The sequence below is a fragment of the Erpetoichthys calabaricus genome, chromosome 9 (genome assembly GCF_900747795.2).
Source record: "Erpetoichthys calabaricus chromosome 9, fErpCal1.3, whole genome shotgun sequence".
Taxonomy (NCBI): Eukaryota; Metazoa; Chordata; class Cladistia; order Polypteriformes; family Polypteridae; genus Erpetoichthys; species Erpetoichthys calabaricus.
This window is the reverse complement of record NC_041402.2, coordinates 196,202,757-196,222,972: the sequence shown is the minus strand read 5'-3', so window position 1 is coordinate 196,222,972 and position 20,216 is coordinate 196,202,757. Positions and strand designations below refer to the sequence as shown.

At 53.9% G+C, this 20,216-nt stretch overlaps 1 protein-coding gene across 1 annotated transcript; it reads right to left on the bottom strand.

The window, feature by feature from the left end:
- Window positions 1–374: 374 nt before the first annotated feature.
- On the bottom strand, window positions 375–17,160 carry glipr2 (GLI pathogenesis-related 2). Its single transcript, XM_028808824.2, is given in 14 exon segments — window positions 375–2,418; window positions 2,502–2,579; window positions 4,972–5,190; window positions 5,293–5,523; window positions 5,651–5,728; window positions 5,814–6,026; window positions 6,289–6,501; window positions 6,589–6,610; window positions 6,612–6,635; window positions 6,637–6,668; window positions 6,757–7,050; window positions 14,125–14,283; window positions 16,650–16,727; window positions 16,866–17,160. Coding segments are annotated over 14 exon segments (2,106 nt in total). The 5' UTR covers window positions 17,146–17,160; the 3' UTR covers window positions 375–2,233.
- Between the last annotated feature and the right edge of the window lie 3,056 nt (window positions 17,161–20,216).

The window sequence follows — 20,216 nt, the reverse complement described above, 5'->3', positions numbered from 1 at the left end:
CATCAGCTGAAAATGAAAGTGGTGCCCCCCCCAGAATGCCTCAGTCTCATCAGCTGAAAATGAAAGTGGTGCCCCCCCAGAATGCCTCAGTCTCACCAGTCGACAATCAAGGTGGTGCCCCCCCCAGAATGCCTCAGTCTCATCAGCTGAAAATGAAAGTGGTGCCCCCCCAGTATGCCTCAGTCTGATTAGTCGACAATGAAGGTGGTGCCCCCCCAGAATGCCTCAGTCTCATCAGCTGAAAATGAAGGTGATGCCCCCCCAGAATGCCTCAGTCTCATCAGCTGACAATGAAGGTGGTGCCCCCCAATCCCCAAGGGTACTAACTGACCACAGAACATCCAGGATGAATCCAGATGGCAACAACAGAAGTGGACTGATGGGTTGATCTTTATTGTAAACAGTGCAAGAACAAAAGGAGCGAGACAAGTGAAGAAGAAGACCAGCGCTATTCGACACATAAAGCTGAGAGACAAAGCACGCTTAATATAGCGCCTTTCCAGCCTGCAAGGGGTGAAGATCATGGCCAGCAGGTGAGGGGGGGGGGGGGTTGGTGCCCATCACCGATGACGAGGCCCACATTGGACTTTGGTTGTTTTTGCTTCTCTTCCTCGGTTTAGGCCTCGTTCAGTTCTGCAGTTCACCAAGAGGGGGCACCATCACCACTTTCTGATATGAAGGAGCGCAGCAGGCAGCTGATGGGGTGCCAGGGCCCACTCACACGATAGACCACCCACTAATCAAAGATGTGTCTCTTTTGTCGTGAGTGAAGTGGAAAACGGACACAAATGCGGGGACAACACGTAAACCCCTGGGCACAGGAGTCAAACCCGGATTGGTGACTCTGGGAGGCAGCAATGATAACCAGTGTGCCCACATGCCAGCTGTAAACTAGCCACCATTTTACTGTTTCTTCACTCAGCTCCACAGACCCTCGCACTGCGGGCCATTGAGACATGGCAGAATGCCCTGATCACGACCCCTTTGTCATGACGTGACTGTCACACTGTCATGAGTCTTATAGAAAGCAAGGAGCTCTGAGTGTGCCCTCTTCAGAATGGTTACCCTTTATTTTATATAGCGACTTTCACAGGATAAGGTGCCCTCAGATGCACACGAGCTGCGTGCTCATACCCTCCTGGTAACGGTACCACTTAGGTGCCCTGCCTCTCGTCTCCTGCAATATGCCACCACAAAACACACAAGGAAGAGTGATGCCAGTCAGAGGCCAGCTGACCACAGGGCAGCCATCAGGACCCTCAAAAACACGACTGACCGACAATTCACCAGACGTCTGGGACTCCTGTCCACCTCAGCTGCTGGCGTCCACTTGGCTGACAGGGTCCATGAAAACTGGGCAAGGCTGTCAGCCCGAAATAGCCTTCAGTACAGCGTGGTGGGCAAAGCGCATGCAGCAGCACATGGGGTGGCACTCAGGTTACAGCACAGGCAGGGGGACGTCCATCCGAGAGGAGGGGGCACGGGGATGGGGGAGGGGCACGGCTTCACCTGGCGCATTCATCTTGGTAAACAATTTCATTCCCTGTGGCGAGCAGCACCCTGCTGCCCCAACCTGCTGGATGGCATTCCAAAGGCCTCACCCCTCTGCATCCCCTACACAAATGTGGTGTCGTGGCATAGCTGGACCGCATAATGCCAGCACCTGCCCCTGGCTTTCCCTGTCCCTATTGATCATTTATGTGTTTGCTGCTCCTCCGCCTTTTCCAGGAGGTTCAGGAAGTGCAGCCAAGTCCTTGGGCTTAAGGTGTGAGAGCCATTTGTGTGACTCGCTGCTGCCCCCAGGTGACCGTGAGGAGGTCCTGCATTTGGTCAGAACTGCTGGAGGGGTTGAGGGGAGCCTGGTATCAGTGCATCAGACCAGGAAACGGACAAGCTGAGTGACCAGCAGCGATGGCTCTTGTGTTGGCACCTTCACTGTGCTTCGTGCCAGGTAGGAATGCTGCTAGCAGGACTGAGGGCAGAGAGATAGGGACATCACAAACACAGGGGTACTTTAGAGGGTGCTGCTGGCATGCAACAGAGTGTAATTGCAGCCCACAATACCTATGCAGCCAATCATGCAATGCCCACAACATCAGCCACGAAATGCCCATCAAATGCCCGATTACACTGTGGTTAAGATTAGGGGGCATTATGTGCCCGTCGTCATAACTATTGTGGGCTGCAGTTAGACCCGTCTCCTGTCGTGGGCAGGACTTTTGGTTTAAAAATATTAGGGTAACTTGATGGAGAGCCCCCTAGTGGCCGGGGCCTGCACGTTCTTCTCAAAGTAGCCCTGGTTGGTGATGTTTCCCGCAGGGTCAAAGAAGGCTACAACTATAAACAGGCCATCGCCATCCTGTGCCAGGCCAATGCCCATCTGCAACGAGGACTTCCATACCATCTGGGTGAAGTTGCCTGCAGGGGAGACACAAGTCACATCAGTGCCACTGTCGGGCACACCCACCCTCTCCCCAGCCACCTGCGCAATGCCAAATTACCTGATCCTGACTGGAAGCCAGGGGTGCTGAAATTGTACTTTGTGTTCTCACTGTACCAGGCCTCGGCCACCTCTGTGCCTGCAGGAGAGAGCAAGAGGGAGAGTGTCACCTTGAAGCAGTTGGCATTACTTCTGCCACCCCACAGGGCAGCAAGCTCAAAGATGGCAGCGATTCATGTCACCCTGTCCCCTCATTGTGGTCACATCTGTTTGACCTTAAGAGGACGTCAACCCTCACAGATATGGAACAGCTGCTGTGTCTGAGCCCCTCTGCTGGGCACCCAAAATGGGAAGAAGCAGCTTGACTGGGAGATATGTGGCACTGGTGCCCATCGCAGACTACGGGTGCCAGTTTACATCAATTCTAAAAGGGATGGAACATACGGAGCCCATCGGTGGGCTGCATTTGGCCCCCAGTACCCTTACTTTAGAACAGGGGATTCTCAAGTCCAATTCTAGCGCCCCCTTGTGGTGGCATGTCATCCGTCAGTCGCCTTTCTTTGCAGTCATTGTTTCAGTCGCTCGTCTTTAGTCCTTTAACAGCAGTGGGAGATTTAAATTTATAAGAAACTGGCTGTGCTAGCAATTGGAGAAATCTATGTAGTCCTCAGCGTTAACGTGTGCAGTGCACCGTGTTTGTCTCGGTCATAAGTCATTTGTAACAACGGTATTAATGTTTGAGTAGCGCCATCTGTTGGAATGACAAATGCAATGCAGACATCTCTGTAATGTGCCATTTGGTATGGGATTCATGGAAAGCAGTGGTAAATGTTTGTGATTCGCCATCTGTTGGAATGACAAAGATGAACACACACACACCCACACACACACACTTATTCTTTCATTAAGGTGGACTAAGAACGTATCACCACAGCTCCACATGCTTACCTTTGCTATTCTGAAGTGGCTAACACTGGAATAGCTGCAGCCTTTTAGTGCTTAGTGCCATTTGCACCCAAATCTACAGCATTCATCATTAATTAGTATTCAGATACATTCACCATAAACAATAAACATCAAGAATGGCAGCACCTAGAAATGCCCACTCTGACCAGTAGTCGCTGAGCTGCACCAGTCTGACACAAAACAGAGACTGGGAAATGGCAGCTGACGTTAGTAATGGAGGAGTCTAATGAAAAGAGGGGAGACCCTGGCTTTCTGAATGGAATCCACATAGCGACACCAGTTGTGACCAGCAGGGGGCACCACTGGACAAAAGCAGAGCCGTACTGGAACCTGAGCAGAGGGGGACAGCCATTAGTATACTGCGAGTCCCCCAAGACAGCAGAGGGCACTATGGGACACCCGTATGTTGTGCTTGGGGTTCACCAGCACCTCTGCAGTGCCCACTAGGGGGAGCCCCAGGCAGCTGGCATCAGGCCTTCAGTGATTCTGAGCACAGAACGATCTTGGGTCACAAGCACTGTGGGTACATTTGGGGACCCCAAAAAGTGATTTCTGGGAGCACCTGTTAGGATTAACTGGGCAGGCCATGAAGACTCCTTCTGGTCTTGGGGTTGCTTAGCTTGGAGTTGGGGGGGGGGGGGGGTGAGCATTGGGTTCATCTAGCAGGAGGGTGGGACGTCTTGATGAAAGGTACGCTGCGGTGGGCTTGTCTCTGTGCCAGGCTCTGGACTCTCCCTGGCACGTTTAACCTTCCATTTTAGTGAAGGCCTTCCTTTCAGTTTTCCTTTGGCCTTATTTGGGCTCAGGCAGCTCGTGGGCGCCCCCTCCTGTCCACAGGAAGTTTTCTTCCATGTATGACTGAAGTCAATGCCAGGTAGTGTTGTGTTGTCAAGGCTGGCACTGGGACAGAGGACTTGTTATCCCCTGTGGTGAGAGTGCCCCCTTGAAGATGCCCATGGTTTGAAGGAGCAGGACCACAGCTTCATATTGGCAGTGACTGCCCTGGGTCAAAGTGAGAGGGTGGCATCTTGGTGGTGCCAAGCTGGTGTAGCTGTCCACTTAACACAATATACTTCCTGCATGGTCACAGGTTCAAGACATCAGAAGCGGTTCATTCAAGTGTGCCCCACACATTTCACATGCCACTTGCTTTGTGCCACTGACAGGTATTCACCGTGACATCATTGTGTGTGGCATTTACAGTGAAAGGTCATCCTGAGCCTTGCCTATGGACGGGTACTAGACACAGTTTGGTGACTGCTAACTGGCACAAAAGAGCAGTGGATGGCATCTCTGCCAGGAAGTCAATGAAATGTTGAGCATGGCAAAGGTGCTATTAAAATAAAATGAATTATACTGCAGACTTAAGATGGCCTGCGTTCAAACCCGAATGGCCAGTGACACAGCAGAGTGCCCGACAAGTGTCACCACGCTAACCGCTCACTCATCCGGGCTTCCAGTGCCCCCCATTGGATCAATAAGCTCAATTTGCAGCTCAACATCTTCTGCCCCCTAATACCATGTCCCCCAATGTCACACCCTTGCTTGGTGCTCCACCGACTTACCTGTGGGCAGAGTGAGGCTGTTGCCCTGGCGATACCAGAGGTTCTCCCCGTAGTCCATCCCACTGCTCTTCAGGGCCCGCATGCCCACTAAAGCTTCAGCCCACTGCTGGGCCTTCCTTGAGAGAGAGCTGCTGCAGATCAGTGGTGCGGCGCCATGCTGCTGGCGGAATCGGTTATGAGCGTCCACCAGGGAGGATGAGAAGAGCTGTAGCTGTCCAGCTGGAGGGCAAGAGTGGCAGACACTGAGTACCAGCAGCGGGCATCCAGACCCAGCTTGGACCTCTGAACCCCACCAGTGGCATCCAGTACCCGGGGCCTCACCTGCAATGGGAACCACCTGGTTGGTGAGCTGCAGCTTTTCCATCTCCTTCTCCACGGGCTCGTCTGTGACCTTTGACCCCTTTGGCAGGACGTTTCGCTCGTGGTAGCCCCGGTTGGTGATGTTCCCCGCAGGACTAAACTGTGCGACGATGACGATGAGCCCCTTCCCATCAGAGGCTTTCCCGACACCAACCTCGGTAGAGCTCCGCCACACCAGCTGGGTGAAGTGACCTGTGAGACGGGAGGAGCGGGCACAGTTATCTAAAGTGAGGCAGTGACCTCAGCAGACCACTCCAGACATCACATAGGTGCTTCACCCCATGGGGAATGGGAGAAACCTGGCACCACCGTGCCCTACCTGTCCTCTCCTGGTGGCCCGCTTTGGAGAAGTCATAGTTGTCCACCTCCTTGTACCAGGCCTCCACCGTCTGTGCCCCTGAAAAGCAAAAGTCACAGCAGTCAGCAGCTCACTCCACGGGCCTGCAGCCTCACTGAACGGTGCCAGCTGCGAGCCTCCATACCTGACACGGTGGCTTGCGGGGGTCCTCTCTGCGCCCAGATGTTCTCCCCGAGTTTGGTGTCCGAGTGCTTGAGGGTCCCCAGCTTGACCAGATGCTCGGCCCAACTCTGGGCGTCTCTGCTGATCTGGGAGTTGAGCTCAAGGGGCTTTGCGCCATGCCAAGCCCGCCGTTCATTGCAGGCTTGAAGAAAGTCCTGGGCAAAGTTGTCACCACCTGCAATGACAGAGGAGAGTGACAGGAATGTCACACCTAACAGAGAACACAGTGCATACACGAGGGGGCCACAATGCCAATGGTCTGGGCAGGTGGCCTCCGCATGTGAAAGTAGAGCAGCAATGCCCTCCTTTGAGAGTATGCCCGTTTACCTCAACCAGACCAGGGGAGAATGCCCATCATATGTGCCCATCATGGCAGTCATTGACACAATAGGATTGGCTGCTTATTTGCCAAGTTGGGTGCTGTGGCCCTAACTCACCTGGATTTGCCATCTTCTTGCCACCCTCTGGCAGGGTATCATTGGAGGCTGGAGCGGCTCCTCGTGGGCGCACATTCTTCTCAAAGTACCCTGGGTTGGTGATATTCCCTGCTGGGTCATAGTGTGCCACTGCTATCACCATCCCCTTGGCGTTTACTGTCTTGCCGATGCCCAGGTTGCGTGAATCTTTCCAGACAACTTGAGTGAAGTGGCCTGTGTGAAAAAAGAAAAGGAGGAAGTGGCAGAGCAGGGCAGAGACATAGCAAGGACATGCCACCCTCAGGGTGCCTGCTGCTCTACCTGTGTTGGACTGGAAGCCTGGCGTCCTGGAAATTGTAATCCTTGATTTTCGCTGTACCAGTAGTCGACAACATCCTTACCTGTGGAGAATAGAAGGTATTGGTAGAAGTCAGGGGGCCCTAGGCTGGGCAAAGAGGCTGGGCAGAAAGGTGGGGCACAGCATCTCACCAGTGGCATCGGCTTTGTTCGAGCTCCACTTGCAGTACAGATTCTCTCCATAGTTGCTGTTGCTGTGCTGGATGGTTCCCAGTGATGCCAGGTGGTTGGCCCATTTCTGGGCATCTTGGCACAGCTCTCGACTGAGGCTGAGGGCTGGCACTCCATGGAGCTTGCGGTATGCGTTGTGACACTCAAGGGCTTCCGTCTCAAACTCCGCCATGGAAAGTTTCCCTGCTGCCAGGCTGTTCTTGTCTGCCAGTTTCTTGGGGGCCGAGTCTGGGTTGTTGTACTTTGGTTGCCCACCTGCAGTGACACACACAAGACAGGAAATGGGACAGAGAGACACAAAGAGAGCAGTGCCTCCTTGTGGCCAGAGCCCAAATATCAGCCCAGACAACCAGGCCACCCAGAGAAAATCTGAACGGGCATCACTGGTCAGAAGGCAGACTTTTGGGGTAGCTGGGTGTGCTGGGGACTCGGGTCCAACTGTCTACTGCTTGCTTACCCAGCGTGGATCTGGATGGCACCCTGGTGTTCCTATCAAGGACGTGCGGCTTAGTGTGACTCTTAACTGACCGATGTGAGTGTGAATGTATCTTTGAGGTGGGCTGGCATCCCATCCAGGGTGGGTTCCCACTCCCTGCTTCTCACAATCCTGTAATGGAAATGTGGCTTCAAAAAATGCCACTGGACCAAGTGGGCACTACTGTGGCTCACAAGATGAGAGTCAAAGGGTGAAGCACAAAAGAGCAGCACTTTAATGGTTCATCGCTGGGTGGCTCGATGACCAGCTGGCCAATGGCACACAATGTGCATGGAGCCCAGAGTATGGCAGCCCCCATTTAGGGCGTCTGCACCTCTCCCATTTCATTCCAAGTATCTACTAATAAAAACGAGGCCTGTCGCTCATGTATGCCCAGTGTCCACCCTGCCCGGGGCCTTCAGCTGAGTGGGTCACTTCTGTGTTCGGCGTGAGCTCCATTGACCTGAAAGCTGAGAGTGTAATTCCAGGGCTTGGCCACACGGTGTCACCACAACAACAGAAGTGCCCTGTGAAGGTCAGAAGATCACATGGCGTCGGTGTGTGAGGTGACCTGTGACCCCACAAATCACCAGACACATTCTAAAGGTCCAGTGAGAGGCGCTGAGCTGTCAGACCTCCACGAGTGACGGCCATCAGGTCCCCCCGGTCCTCCAAACCGTTCAAGCACTTCCTCATCCGGACAAATCCACGGCACGCAGGTGGGATTTTATTCTGAACCGACCGGGACTGCTTGTGTTGTGCCAGGGTGACCCCTAACGGGCTGGCCTCCGGTCCAGGTGTGGTTCCTGCCTGGCAGCACTGGATGCCACCTCTTTGTTCCTCCTGAAAGCTAGAAATGGGACAGACGGTGTTTTGTGAAGAGTGACCAGCAGGTCCTTCAGGCCCAAAACGGTCAGCGGTGGAGGAGTACGAGATGTTAACAAACCATCAGGCCTCCAGGGTCAAACTGCATTTCAATTATTATGTGTCCACTGAGTGAGTGACCCAGACGGCAGCTCCTCATTGGTGACATGTCATTGATCTGGGACAGGAGCAGGACACGTGTGTCCGTCGAGACTGGGGGCACTGCACTGAGGTGGACACTCTAAGGTCGGGGTCTCGGGTAGAAAATGACTGGATGTCATTTCCTCAAGCCATGAAGAGATGGCACGTGCCTACTTTACAGCTCAAGTTGTGCCACTTTGATGTTGGTGACGACACAACGATGGGCTTGACACACACATCCTGATGGTGGGCACCTCAAGCTGAGGTTGCTGGGGGTCCACTGGCCCTGCCAATAATCAGCACACGGCGTGCAAAACCTCTGGTGACCCCTTTGGGCTCCAGCGTGGGCTAAATCCTGAATCTTACCTGGCACTGTGGCATACCTATGGAGGAATGGCCCACATAAGCAGCTCATCACCCTGCAAACTCCATGTGCCCTCTAAGGAAGGACAAGTTTCAGAGTCGCTAATGCCAACAAACGTTCCTGCCCTCCGTACTGGACATCGTGGGCACTCAGCGCTGGTCCTGGCGGTCCGTGGTTTCGTAATCAGAAGGCGCGTCTGGCAGATCGTGACACTTGGATTTCATTCGGTAGCTTGTTGCCGTTTTCATTCTTCCAAGACAAATCTTTGTCACATTGGAGATTTTTCATTTTCCGAGAATGTTATCCATGTGCTTTGTGGTCCGGAACAGATTTGTACCCTTTGGTCCATCGCTTGTCTCTCGTTTATTTCAAAACTTTGTATTAACGTGGATGCTTCATGAGGCTGGCGTGCAGGTCTACATGGGAGCATGTGAGCAGGAGAGCTGCTGGAGGCTCCTTTGTCATCTGCACCTCATTATGAACCCAATGGCCGGCAACAATGGAAACGTAAAACTCAAATAGGCGGGTAAGGCTTCTGAATCGTAACCAACGAGTTAGCCAAAGCAAACCTCAAAAAGACGTCCTGCTTTAGCCATCTGTCCATTTTCTGATGCTTATCTGGGTTTTGGGGCAGCAGTCTAAGCCAAGATGCCCAATCGCCCCTTTTACTCGCCACATCACATCCTCCGTCCCGAGGCCAGCTGAGACGTCTGATCTCTGCAGCATGTCCAGGGTCGGCCCTGAGGCCTTCTCTGGGTTTGACATGCCAGACACACCTCGCTATGGGGGCGCCCTAATCAGACATCCGAACCTTCTCAGCTGGGCTCCTTTCAGTGCAGAGGAATGTATGGCTTTAGTGCTAAATAAACGGACTCCCATTAAAAAAGAACTGGTTAGAGCAAAACCAGCAGCCATCGCGGACCTCCAGGACCAGAGTGCCGTGGACCGCTTTACGTCTGCGCGCCCGCCATATTGGGGCGGTCAGGAGCGACACGTCAACTCGTAGGCAGGTGTGGAGAAATGCGAGTCCTACTGTCCAAATCAGCGGTTACGAAATGTCTTTTGTTATTAGTGTGAGACATGTCAGCATTTGTGTGCCTAACGTCCAATACACGCGGTGTGTTATTTTAAAAACATTTGTTATTTTTATAAGTGCAGGAAGCAACGATGCTACATAAAATATGTTCAGTTTTGTCTAAAGAATCGTACAGATAAATAACGTGAAACCTTCACAGCATGCAAAAAAGGGACATCTGATACAGAGTATATACTGTATAGTAATAAATAACAACAGTAACAACAATAACGTAACGGCCAGCGCAGACTTCCTTAAAAATACGCGCCGAGCAAGGCTTCCTCCCGTCGGCCCCTGCGCGCTCCTGCAGCGTGCTGGGAGTTGAAGTTCTCCCGGCAGCACAGCCTCCGCTTTACCTCCGTATTTAAAATAAACGGCAGCGCCGCACCGACCTTAAAAACCTAACGGGACCGTCGAGACGACGCTGCACGGGAGACAAGACGACGCGACTCGCCTCGCGCTGTCACAAACCTCAGCACTGTCGGCATCAGCGCATCGGCACTCGCCGCCTCTCTCTTCAGCATCACTCGGGGATGCCCGTCGGTAAGGAGCGCCAACGCCGGCGCGGCACACCCGTCGAAGTCCCCGCCCTCCTTCTGGAATGTTCCTGCTTTCGAGGACGCGCTCGCTGACCGCTGACCACAAGTCCGGCCGTAATGGGCGCCGAGTGATTCACAACACTCTGGCATCTTTACATTTTTTTTTTTCCCAGTAGACTCAATCACGCAATTTTGATTTCCAGAGTGTTAATTAGGGGGTCAGAGACCCCCACCCCGGACCCCATAAGTAAAGCCTGTGGGACACAGCCACTAGAGGGCAGAAGGTCAGCTCAGCCAGAGGCTGGCAGCGGTCAGTGGATGCCCACTCACTCCGCTCATGTCGGGCTTACTTGACTCTCCGAAGGGGGCTACTTTTGGGCAGTGACACCCCCTTCAGCCATGTCAATGGCCTGGGCTCTGGACATCCAGGGTGACCAGACGCCAGCAGAGTAACATCAGAGGGTGGCAGGTTGGTCAAATCTAAAAAGCCACTTGTTGTCACAGAACTGTGGGGTGTATCAGTCCTGAGAAGCGGTGGGCAAGCAGCCCCCCTCCCACCAGTTCAGGAAGGCCCTTTATGTTGCGCTCCTGCAGTTCTCCCTTGGCTCATCCCTTCGTTATTTGATCAGATTAAGAGATGCTGTTGGATTTCGGGTTGGTGTCGTCACCCTGTGAGATTTGCTTTTAACTTCTGGCAGTAACAAAGTGCCACACTCTGCATGCTGACCCTCTAATGTGCCCATGCTGACCCTGTGGCCCTTTTTATTTCTTTATGTAGCATTGCAGCCACACAGTGCTTGAACCCGTGTTTGATTTCTGGTCCAGTTTGCTATCTGAAAATGTGTAAAAGGAGGAAGAACTCAGCGAAACGAGTGTGACCACAGGAGGTGCCCATCACTCTGGTGGGGCTGCCCATCTCTTCCATTACGATTCTCTCAGTACATGGAGAAGACAGACGACTGCCGGGTACATTTAGGCCTGGCATTTACTTATCTGTCCTACTACTCCAGAGACCCCAAACCCCCCGCAGACAATACATCCTGCCTACTACCCAGTATGCCTTATGCCTGCCTGGCAGTCCCGTCCAGAATTGGCTCCAACCCTGACACAGAGTGGACATCAGGAGACCCCCAGATGTAAAAAGACAATAAAGGATGGACCGGTGGGCGTATGGGTCAGTCATTTTACAAAAAAAGACAAACAAATGATAATGGAGGTCACTGCCCGCGCTAAGGATGCACTCTCTCAGTCCGCTGCTCATGTTCTGTACCCACTTAGTTCAAAATGGGCACAAGGTGGTCACCAGTCCTGCCTGGATGGTTTCCAAGCTGCTTATCCAGCTCAGGGTCACACCAGCCACACTCAGAGCAGACAGTCAGCCCGACTTGAATGTCTTTGGGATGGGAATGCCAGGAGAAATCATGGCAGCCATGAGTTGAACCCGAGTCTCAGGGACTGTGGGGGCAACAGCACAGAAAGACGCCGCTTATGCGGGTGACGAGAACACAAATGGAATTCAGTGAGCTGTTGTGTTTAAAGGATTGTTTTCCTTGTGCTTGGTGAAAGGCGCTGTATAAGATTCCCTTTGTACAGACAGTCATGGTTTTATATTGCACCTTCTCACACACTTTACACACACAGTCCCACCTTTCCCATGCTTGCGTTAGTGGAGCAGCTCCCCGAGTCACACATGGGCATTGAGTCCAGTGTGCCCTCCACTGTAGCGTGAAAGGCGATGGACTCACCACACCCGTTTAAATGAATGCTACAAACACCTCATGAGCGTCTTCAATCAGCTCAGGGTCTGGGAGTCCGGAGCCCATCCCAGCAGCACTGGGTGTGAGGCAGGACTCAAGCCTGGAGGGGATGCCAGTCCTTGGAAGGGTCTGCTCACACTCATGTGCCATTCAATGACCAATCAGCCTGACCTGTACATGTCTGGGGTGTGGAAACAATTAGAAGACCAGGAGAAAGCAAGGCAGCCACGAGTTGAACCCGGGTCTCAGAGACTATAGGGCAACAGCATGGGCTACTGTGCCACCATGCCACCCAGAAATGGACTGCCCTGTAGTGGTGTAAGTGATGAAAACACAAATAGAATTCAAAAGTGAAGGGCGAGCTGCTGGAGAGCGTTGAGTCTGGAATGAGCCGTTTACTGTGCTTGGCGAAAGGCGCTATATACAGTAAACACAGATACACTGGGCTCCATTAAAGATTGGCACACACGGTAAGGCACTGTATGAAAATCAAGCATAAAAAAAGACCCCTGAGTCACAGGAGGGAACTGAACCAGAAGCCTTGTGACGTGAAGTCCAGCACCCCCTCCACTGTGCCTTATGGAATGAAAGGCGCTATAAATGCACCAGCATCACATGAGACTCTCACGGCCCCTACAACCATTTCAGGATCTTAGGGGCCTGGAGCCCATCCCTGCAGCAGTGGGGTGCAAGGCAGGAGCCGAGCCTGGAGGGGATGCCAGTCACAAAATATGCGCCAATCACCAACCAGCCCGATGCCAACATGTTTGGGATGTGGGAGTAGAAGAGCAACACGGGGAGAACACACAAAGTGCACACAGGGAGCGTCAGGTGAGGTTGTGACCCCCGGACAGCGAGGCAGTAACCCCTCTGGCGCTCAGTAGGCGTGGACGAGCTGACGGCCATAAGTGAGACGACAAAAAGAAAAGACCCTCAAACACAGAGTGATGAAAGGCGCTATATAGCAGCAGAAGATGCATATAGCAGTCCTCATGATGAAAAGCACAATAGAAACTTAAACATTGTCTTCTTTGACTTCGACCCCCCGAGACGAAAGGCGCTGTATTCAGTCGAGGTGACAGCAGACGTGTCCGCATCGCGCCGGTCGTGTGACATCGCCTCAGGAGCTCCAAGTCGACGGCTCACCTGCTTAACACGAGTCAGACAGGATCCTGCGGCTGGTGGTTGAGTCACACTGACACTCCTTGGGTGCAGCCTGGCAGAGGTGGCAGCTCTCTGGTGGTTAGAAGCATTTTTACCCCCCCCCCCCCCCCAAATGGCTATGTCAGTACAAAGCCGGAGGACACCGGCTGGGCCAGGCTGAATGGTGCAGGAGTCTGAGCAGCAGCAGCAGGGTGCCGAGGGCGAGGTGGCGGTTTGAGATGCGACACCTTCAGGCCAAGGGTCGGGTGGCAGGATGGTGGTGGCATTAGGTGACCTGCCAGCTGTGAGAGACACTATACTGTACAGCCGTCCTTATGATCCCCTTCACCCTGGTGGTCCACACTCCGACGTTTTGTTCTCGTTACCCCCCCACGATGGACAGTGACCCCCGAGAGGCTCCATTAACAACTCGGGCACTCAAGGCTGGTGGCACTGTGGCTCAAAGCAGATTTTATTTGTGACTAATGTGAAGCAGATAGAAAAGCGCGAAGCACGAATACAAAAAGCAGAGCAGACAGGAAGCTGCTGGACACGGCCGTCTGTACCCTCTGGACGCGTCGGCTACTGCAGAGGCTCATGGGAAACGGGCCAAGCTCTATATGGCGCTGCCCGCTTAGTGGACTGTAGAGAAAAGAGATAACATTGAGGGGGTTGTCGGGAACTCGGAGCGGGTGGTGATATGAAGTGCCGACCACATGCAGATTCAGGCAGGGGGCCGGTGACCGTCCATCCGTGTTAAAGGCAGGCTGTGGCCGAGTGGACACTGGTCATTGGTCACTATGTTAATGGCAGGCGGTGAACGAGGCTCCTGGTCAGTGTGTGTTAATGGTGGCAGGCGCCACATTCATGTCACAGGCACCATGCAGTTTAATGCCGGACGACTGCCCACCTGTCCACAACGACATGCTCAGCCCACCACCCCCACCAAGACCCCAGGGTGCAATGCTCACCTGAGCTGTTGGCCGGCAGGACGTTCTTCTGGAAGAAGCCATCGTTGCTGATGTTGCCGGCAGGCTTGTACTGGCCCACCACGTAGATGGTCTTCCCATCGGTGGCCTTGCCCACTCCGACTTCCTTGGAGTCTTTCCACACCACCTGGGTGAAGTGGCCTGCAGGACGTATGAAAGGAAAGTCATCAGTCTCTGCACACTGGCTACTGCAGCAGACGGGGGGCTCTTACCGGCTGACCAGGGGGCTGCAGGCTCGGCCTCAGAGAGTGAGCGGCACGTCCCACCCACCGTCTGATCACACCAGATCCTGCTGGGCCCACAGACCCCAGAACGTTATCTGATCGTAACCATCGACTGATCTGATCAGTTCTCTTCAGGGGTTCACCGTGTCTCTCGGGGGTCCGCAGACAACTCAGCCTCGTCTAGGGTCGGCGTGCTCACTTCACCACTTACACTTGTCAGCTCTCCTCCGAGGGCCTGCAGGTCCACTTCGGTGTCTCATCTTATCATCTCTGATCCACCTCAAGCCCAGCTCTTGTCAGGACCCTCACAGGCCGTGCTCCTCAGTTTGGCGTCTGATCCTGGCGGTGACGGCTTCAGAATCTGACACATTGTGTGCGGACCTGTGGGTGTCTGACCCTGTCAGGGCTCTCAGTTTAGAGGTCAGTGTGGTCAACTCGTTTGGTGTCTCCTCTCACCAAGGCTTCTGCTGGGCTGCCAGACTCGTGTCTGCCATTCGATTGTCCAGTCGCCTGATCTCGTTGGCTCTCATGGACCTGCAGGTCTGACCCTGTGAACTTTGAGAAGGCCGCAGAGCCGTTCTTACAGCAGCTCTTCACGTTCTCATTGTGGTCCCTCATGCTGGTGGCTCTCGTGGGTCTGTGTCACAGTTTGATGCCTTCACCTGGTTTGAGTTACGAGAAGCCCGTTAGCCCATTTCGACATTTCGTTTTATTAGTTCCTCAATGCGATGTCTTATCTTATCGGCTTTCATTGGCCAGCAGGTTTCTTTGGCCGTTCAGAGGTCTTGCATGTCTGAACGTGTCGGCTTTCTTAAAGGCGCACTGACCCTCTCATTTTAGTTCTGTGGGCGCCTGATCTTGTGACCCTCAAGGGCCTGCAGGCCCACTTTGGTATCTCATCTGACCTGCAGACCCACCTCAGGACAAGGCTCTTACCAGGACCCTCAGATTAGTGCCCGAGACTGTCAGCTTCTTTGGGCACTCAGGGTGGCTTCAGGATTTGACAAATCCAGTCCCTGAAGTCACTGGGCACGGGCCGGCCCCTCGGTGTCTGACCCTATCAGGGTCCTCTGAGGCGTTCAGTCCCCTTTAGTCCCTGACTTCATCAAGTCTCTAATGGGGGCTCGTCAGCTCTGGTGGGCCTGCCCTGGCGTTCCACTCTTTCATTTCTGGTCCTGTCAGCTCCGTTGGCCTGATGCCGTTAAGCTCTCAGGGGTCCGCAGGCTCACTGCAGACCCTAAACACTAGGAGGTCTCGCCTCTCTTACCAGGCCAGTCCTTTGGCCCACAGACTCCTTTTAGTTTCTGGCCTGAGCTTGTCCCCCGTCCTCGGCCTGTTGACCCACCTTAGTGGTTTGCACTTCTAGCGCCTGCTCAGATGGGGGGTCTGTCACGGGCCCCCTGGCCTGCTTTAGCCTTTGACGTATTCAGTTCTTACATTTATGGACCCATTTTAGCTCCTGATATTGTCAGCTCTGTAGTGTTGGACTCAAGTCCAGACGAGGACCCCCATAGACCCCCCAGGTGGCTTCCCTCCTTTACAGAGTGCCGCGTGTGGACACTGAGTCAGGTTTGATTTCAGTATGAGACTTGATCTCAAGTGCCCCCCTTGATCATTTCGTTGGCAGGGGGGTTAGTGCCCACACCCGGTCATTTCAAAGTGCAGGTGTGGCTGGTGAGGAGACCCTTTGCCCCTCACGCACCCAGAACGCCCTGATGGTAGATCTGTGCCTGGTCTGCTGGCTCACTGTAGCACCTGATCTCGCCAGCTTTCACAGACCCGACAGCCTACCTGAGTGCCCACCTGTCTTCTGCGTCTGCCTGATCTCGTCAGCTCTTGTGGGCTTGCAGGCCTGCTCTGATGTCACAAGGGGGCTGCGCATTCATTTGAGCGCTTGATATGGTCTACTGACTCCGTCAAGTCCCCTCTGGGCCTGCAGGCCCACCTTAGTGTGTGGCGTTTCTGGTGGCACCTCAGATCAGGTCTGCCATGGGCCCTGATGTGGTCCGGTCGCTCTGACCTGCTTTAGTTCTGGGGGTCCTGCAGAGCAGGTTCTGTGCCCCACCTTACCTGCTGTCAGAGCTGACATGATCAGACGGTGAAGTGGGTCTGCAGACGTGTCAGCCACCTGATGTGCCCGCGCTCACAAAGCATTAATAATAATAATAATAATTCATTACATTTATATAGCGCTTTTCTCAGTACTCAAAGCGCTATCCACACTGGGAGGAACCGGGAAACGAACCCACAATCTTTGGGGTCCTACTGCGTTTTGCCACTTACCCGTGTTGCCCATGAAGCCCGGGTTACTGAAGTCGTAGTCCTTGATTTCACTGTACCAGGAATCCACAGCCTCCTTTCCTAAAAGAGAAGACAGCAGGGGGTCTGAGAGGAGGCTGCGGTCACCACAGGACATGGGGGCACATGCAGGGCACAGAGCGGGAACACACCACACACACACAGTGGGCACATGTGGCGCTCCGGACCAAGCGTCCTCACCTAGGATCTCCTTGGGCGTTGAGCTCCAGGCGTAGTAGAGGTTCTCGCCGTTGTCCGTGTCGCTGTGCTGCAGGGACTTGATGGACAGCAAGTGGTTGGCCCACTGCTGAGCCGACTGGCACAGCTCCCGAGTGAGCTGCAGGGGGGGTGCGCCATGCAGTTTTCGGTAGTTGTTGTGGGCCTCCAGGAATTCCTTCTCAAACTTGGATGAGTGACCATCTTTCGAAAAATGGTGGAAAAGAACAGTGGAATCAAAGAGGGCACAGACACGGCATGCCATGGGCACGTGTGGCAGAGGACAGAAAGGGACAAAGGACAAGCTGAGGACCCTCAAGGACCACTACGCAGATCACTCACCTGCCATTTTAGTCGCTTTGTAGAAACCTAAAGGAGAAAGAAGAAGAAAACAAGACCGGCATGAGGCTGTGCGAGGTCACTCTCAAAGCGTGCCACCACACACTGGCACCTTAGGTAGCACTGAGGGACGTTTGCCACCAAGCACAAACAGGATGTCTTTAGAGGCGAGGTGGGGGTGTGGCCAGAGACTCTCAGTAGGCGGGTCTGCGTGGGTTCAAATGAGAGAGCAAACACAAGGTGTGTAGTGTGTGTGTGTGTGTGTGTGTGTGTGTGTGTGTGAAGAAGTATGCGGGCGGGTCGGCGGGCAGGCGGCGGTCACACGAGTCCACTCGGTTATCAGTGTGCTGTTTGTTTAATGGGCGGAGTGTGCCTCATGGAGGGTGAGCCTGACCTCTGCCCTCAGCTGAGCGGTCACAGAGTGGACACAGAGTGACCAGTGTGGCCAGAATGTCAGGAACAACAGAAACTGACTGGCCAGCGAGCTCGGACACAATAAAGGCAGACTGGCTTAGGTGGTCCGGGTGTCCGAGTACAGACTGACCGGCAGTGTCTCCAATAATAAATGCGACTACGGTGGGCTCAGTACATGAATACACACTGACCGCTGTGGTCCAAGTGTCTAATGACAGACTGACCATTGAGATCTAAAAGAAGAAGCAGAGTGGAATGAGGGTCTCTTTCTGACTGCGCTGGTCAGCATGTATGCAGACGCTCAGGCCACACTGGTCACTGCTTTACACTCCAGCGCTTAGTCTGCCCATCTCTTTCTGACCACGCTGGTCTCCACTGTTTCAGATTGTGGTGGCCACTGGCCAGTGGGCTCAGACACAATAAATGCAGACTGGCCTAGGTGGTCCGGGTGTCCGAGTACAGACTGACCGGCTGTGTCTCCAATAATAAATGCGACTACAGTGGGCTCAGTACATGAATACACACTGACCACTGTGGTCCAGCTGTCTGATGACACACTGACCAGTGTGGCCTGGATACATGCTAACTAGTGCAGTCCAAAAAAGTGAATTCAGAATGACCATTGTGGCCTAAAGCCATAAACACTGACTGAGCAGAGTGGCCCGAGGGTCCAGATGCCATCTGAACAACGCGGTCAGAAGCAATAAGTAGAGAGTGGCCACTGGAAACTGACCAAAAAGAATTCAGGTTTTTGGACCACACTGGTCAGTCCATGTTTACTAACTCTGACCACACTGGTCAGTCTGTAGGCTAATGATTTTGTAGTTAAACAGTGACCAGTGCAGTCTGACACAATAAATGGCAACTGACCGGTGTGATCTGACAGAAGAAACTCAGAATGACTAGCCTGGTCTGAGACTGACCACTTAGTGACCAGGCCACAATACAAGAAATTCAGAGATGGCAACTGGCCATCTCAATGAGAATAAGAACACAAACTGACCGGCCAAACCTGAAATAATAAATAAGAAAGTGACCAGGCAGTGAGTGTTAACAGTAAACCATTGATGAAAATGATCTCGACTGACTGACCAGTGTGCTCTGAACCAGGAAGTCCTGTGTCCACCTGAGCAGTGCCCTCTGGGTGTTCGAGTAGCCCTGACCCGCACTGCCCATCCACCCGTCCAGTGATACCCACCTGCTGCTCACCTGTGCTGCGTCTGCCGTCTGGTTCGTCGTCTCCTCCGCCGTCTCTTGAGCGCGCTCAGTTGCTGCCTCTCTGCTCGTCCTTATAATGGGCCCGCCTGTCCCCGCCCCCTCTACCTTCCCCCCCTCCCCGCCTGTCCCCAGCACTTCATTACCGCAACTAAAATTGGCCGCTGGAGGCGGGTGGCACATCGGGCTGCTGCAGTGCAGGTGGGGGATCAAAGAGCAGGAGGGCAGTCGGAGGTCTCTACACCTCACGTGATGGGCACACATAGAGGATGCCCCTATGACTGGTGTGGCACCCCAGCAAGTCCTTCTAAGGACCCGTTAGGAGCAGCAGGTCCTCCGGATGTTCAGGAAGCTAGAAGCAGGACACGAGGTGACAGTGGGATTGTACCAATGTGGGCACCAGGCTTACCTGAGAAGGCAGAGAAGGCCATGATGAGAGACACCTGTGTTGGTTGTCGTCCACTCCAGCAGCGTCACTTCCAGCGTCCTCCTGTCACCGATTGTGAGGCCTTCAGCCCGTCCTGCTGTCACGTCCAGGGTGGTCCTCGCTCTTTGCCGTTGCCCTGCACCTCTGATTGAGCCTTGGTGAGATTTATTCTCGATGTCTCTGCATCACTTCCTTGGGGGGGTGCATCTCTCTGTATGTCACAACCCCACTATGTCACCGTGTCACTTCCTCAGCTTGTCACAGTGTCACTTCCTCCTGCACCTACCCGAGTATCGGCGTGTGACTTCCTTCCCTGCCTGCTGCCTCTGCGGCGCCTGCCCCCCCCCCCGGGTCACTGCAGTGGTGGACACCCCTGATAAGAGATAAGTGCTGGCAGCCGGGCCTCGGGAGGGAGTGGCACGTGTCACTGACCCGCCAGTGCGCCCAGAGAGCGGAGAACCCAGCACTGGAGCAGCCAGCAGGGGGCAGTGCGCCACAGTGGGCGTGGCGCTGGGTCAGCAATTGAGTGGGGCACGTCCGGCTGGCAAACCACAAGAGGCTTATTTATCTGGAACGCGGGAAGCCCGCTGCTGCCATTAAAAGCTGCCACTTTTATGAGTGCGTCGCTCGTTGTTTTGATGTCGGGCTGTAAAAAACTCAAATGAGACTGGCAGCCGGGCAGTAAAGCAGCGGGCCTTTCATTAAACAGCTGTAGTGTGCCAAAGCGGGCCTGCTGACCATCATCTGACCGAGTGAGCAGTGGCCATGTGTGCAGTGGTCCACTCCAATGAGATTCCCAAATGGCAAATGCCAATGCCCCATGCCCACCTGAGCCACTGACTCAGCCCCCCTCGACAGCTGGAGGGCATCTTTGGTGGCCACTAGAACTACATGTCCATTGCTGCTGCCCTCTGTTCAGCTCACTCCTTCACTTTGTGAAC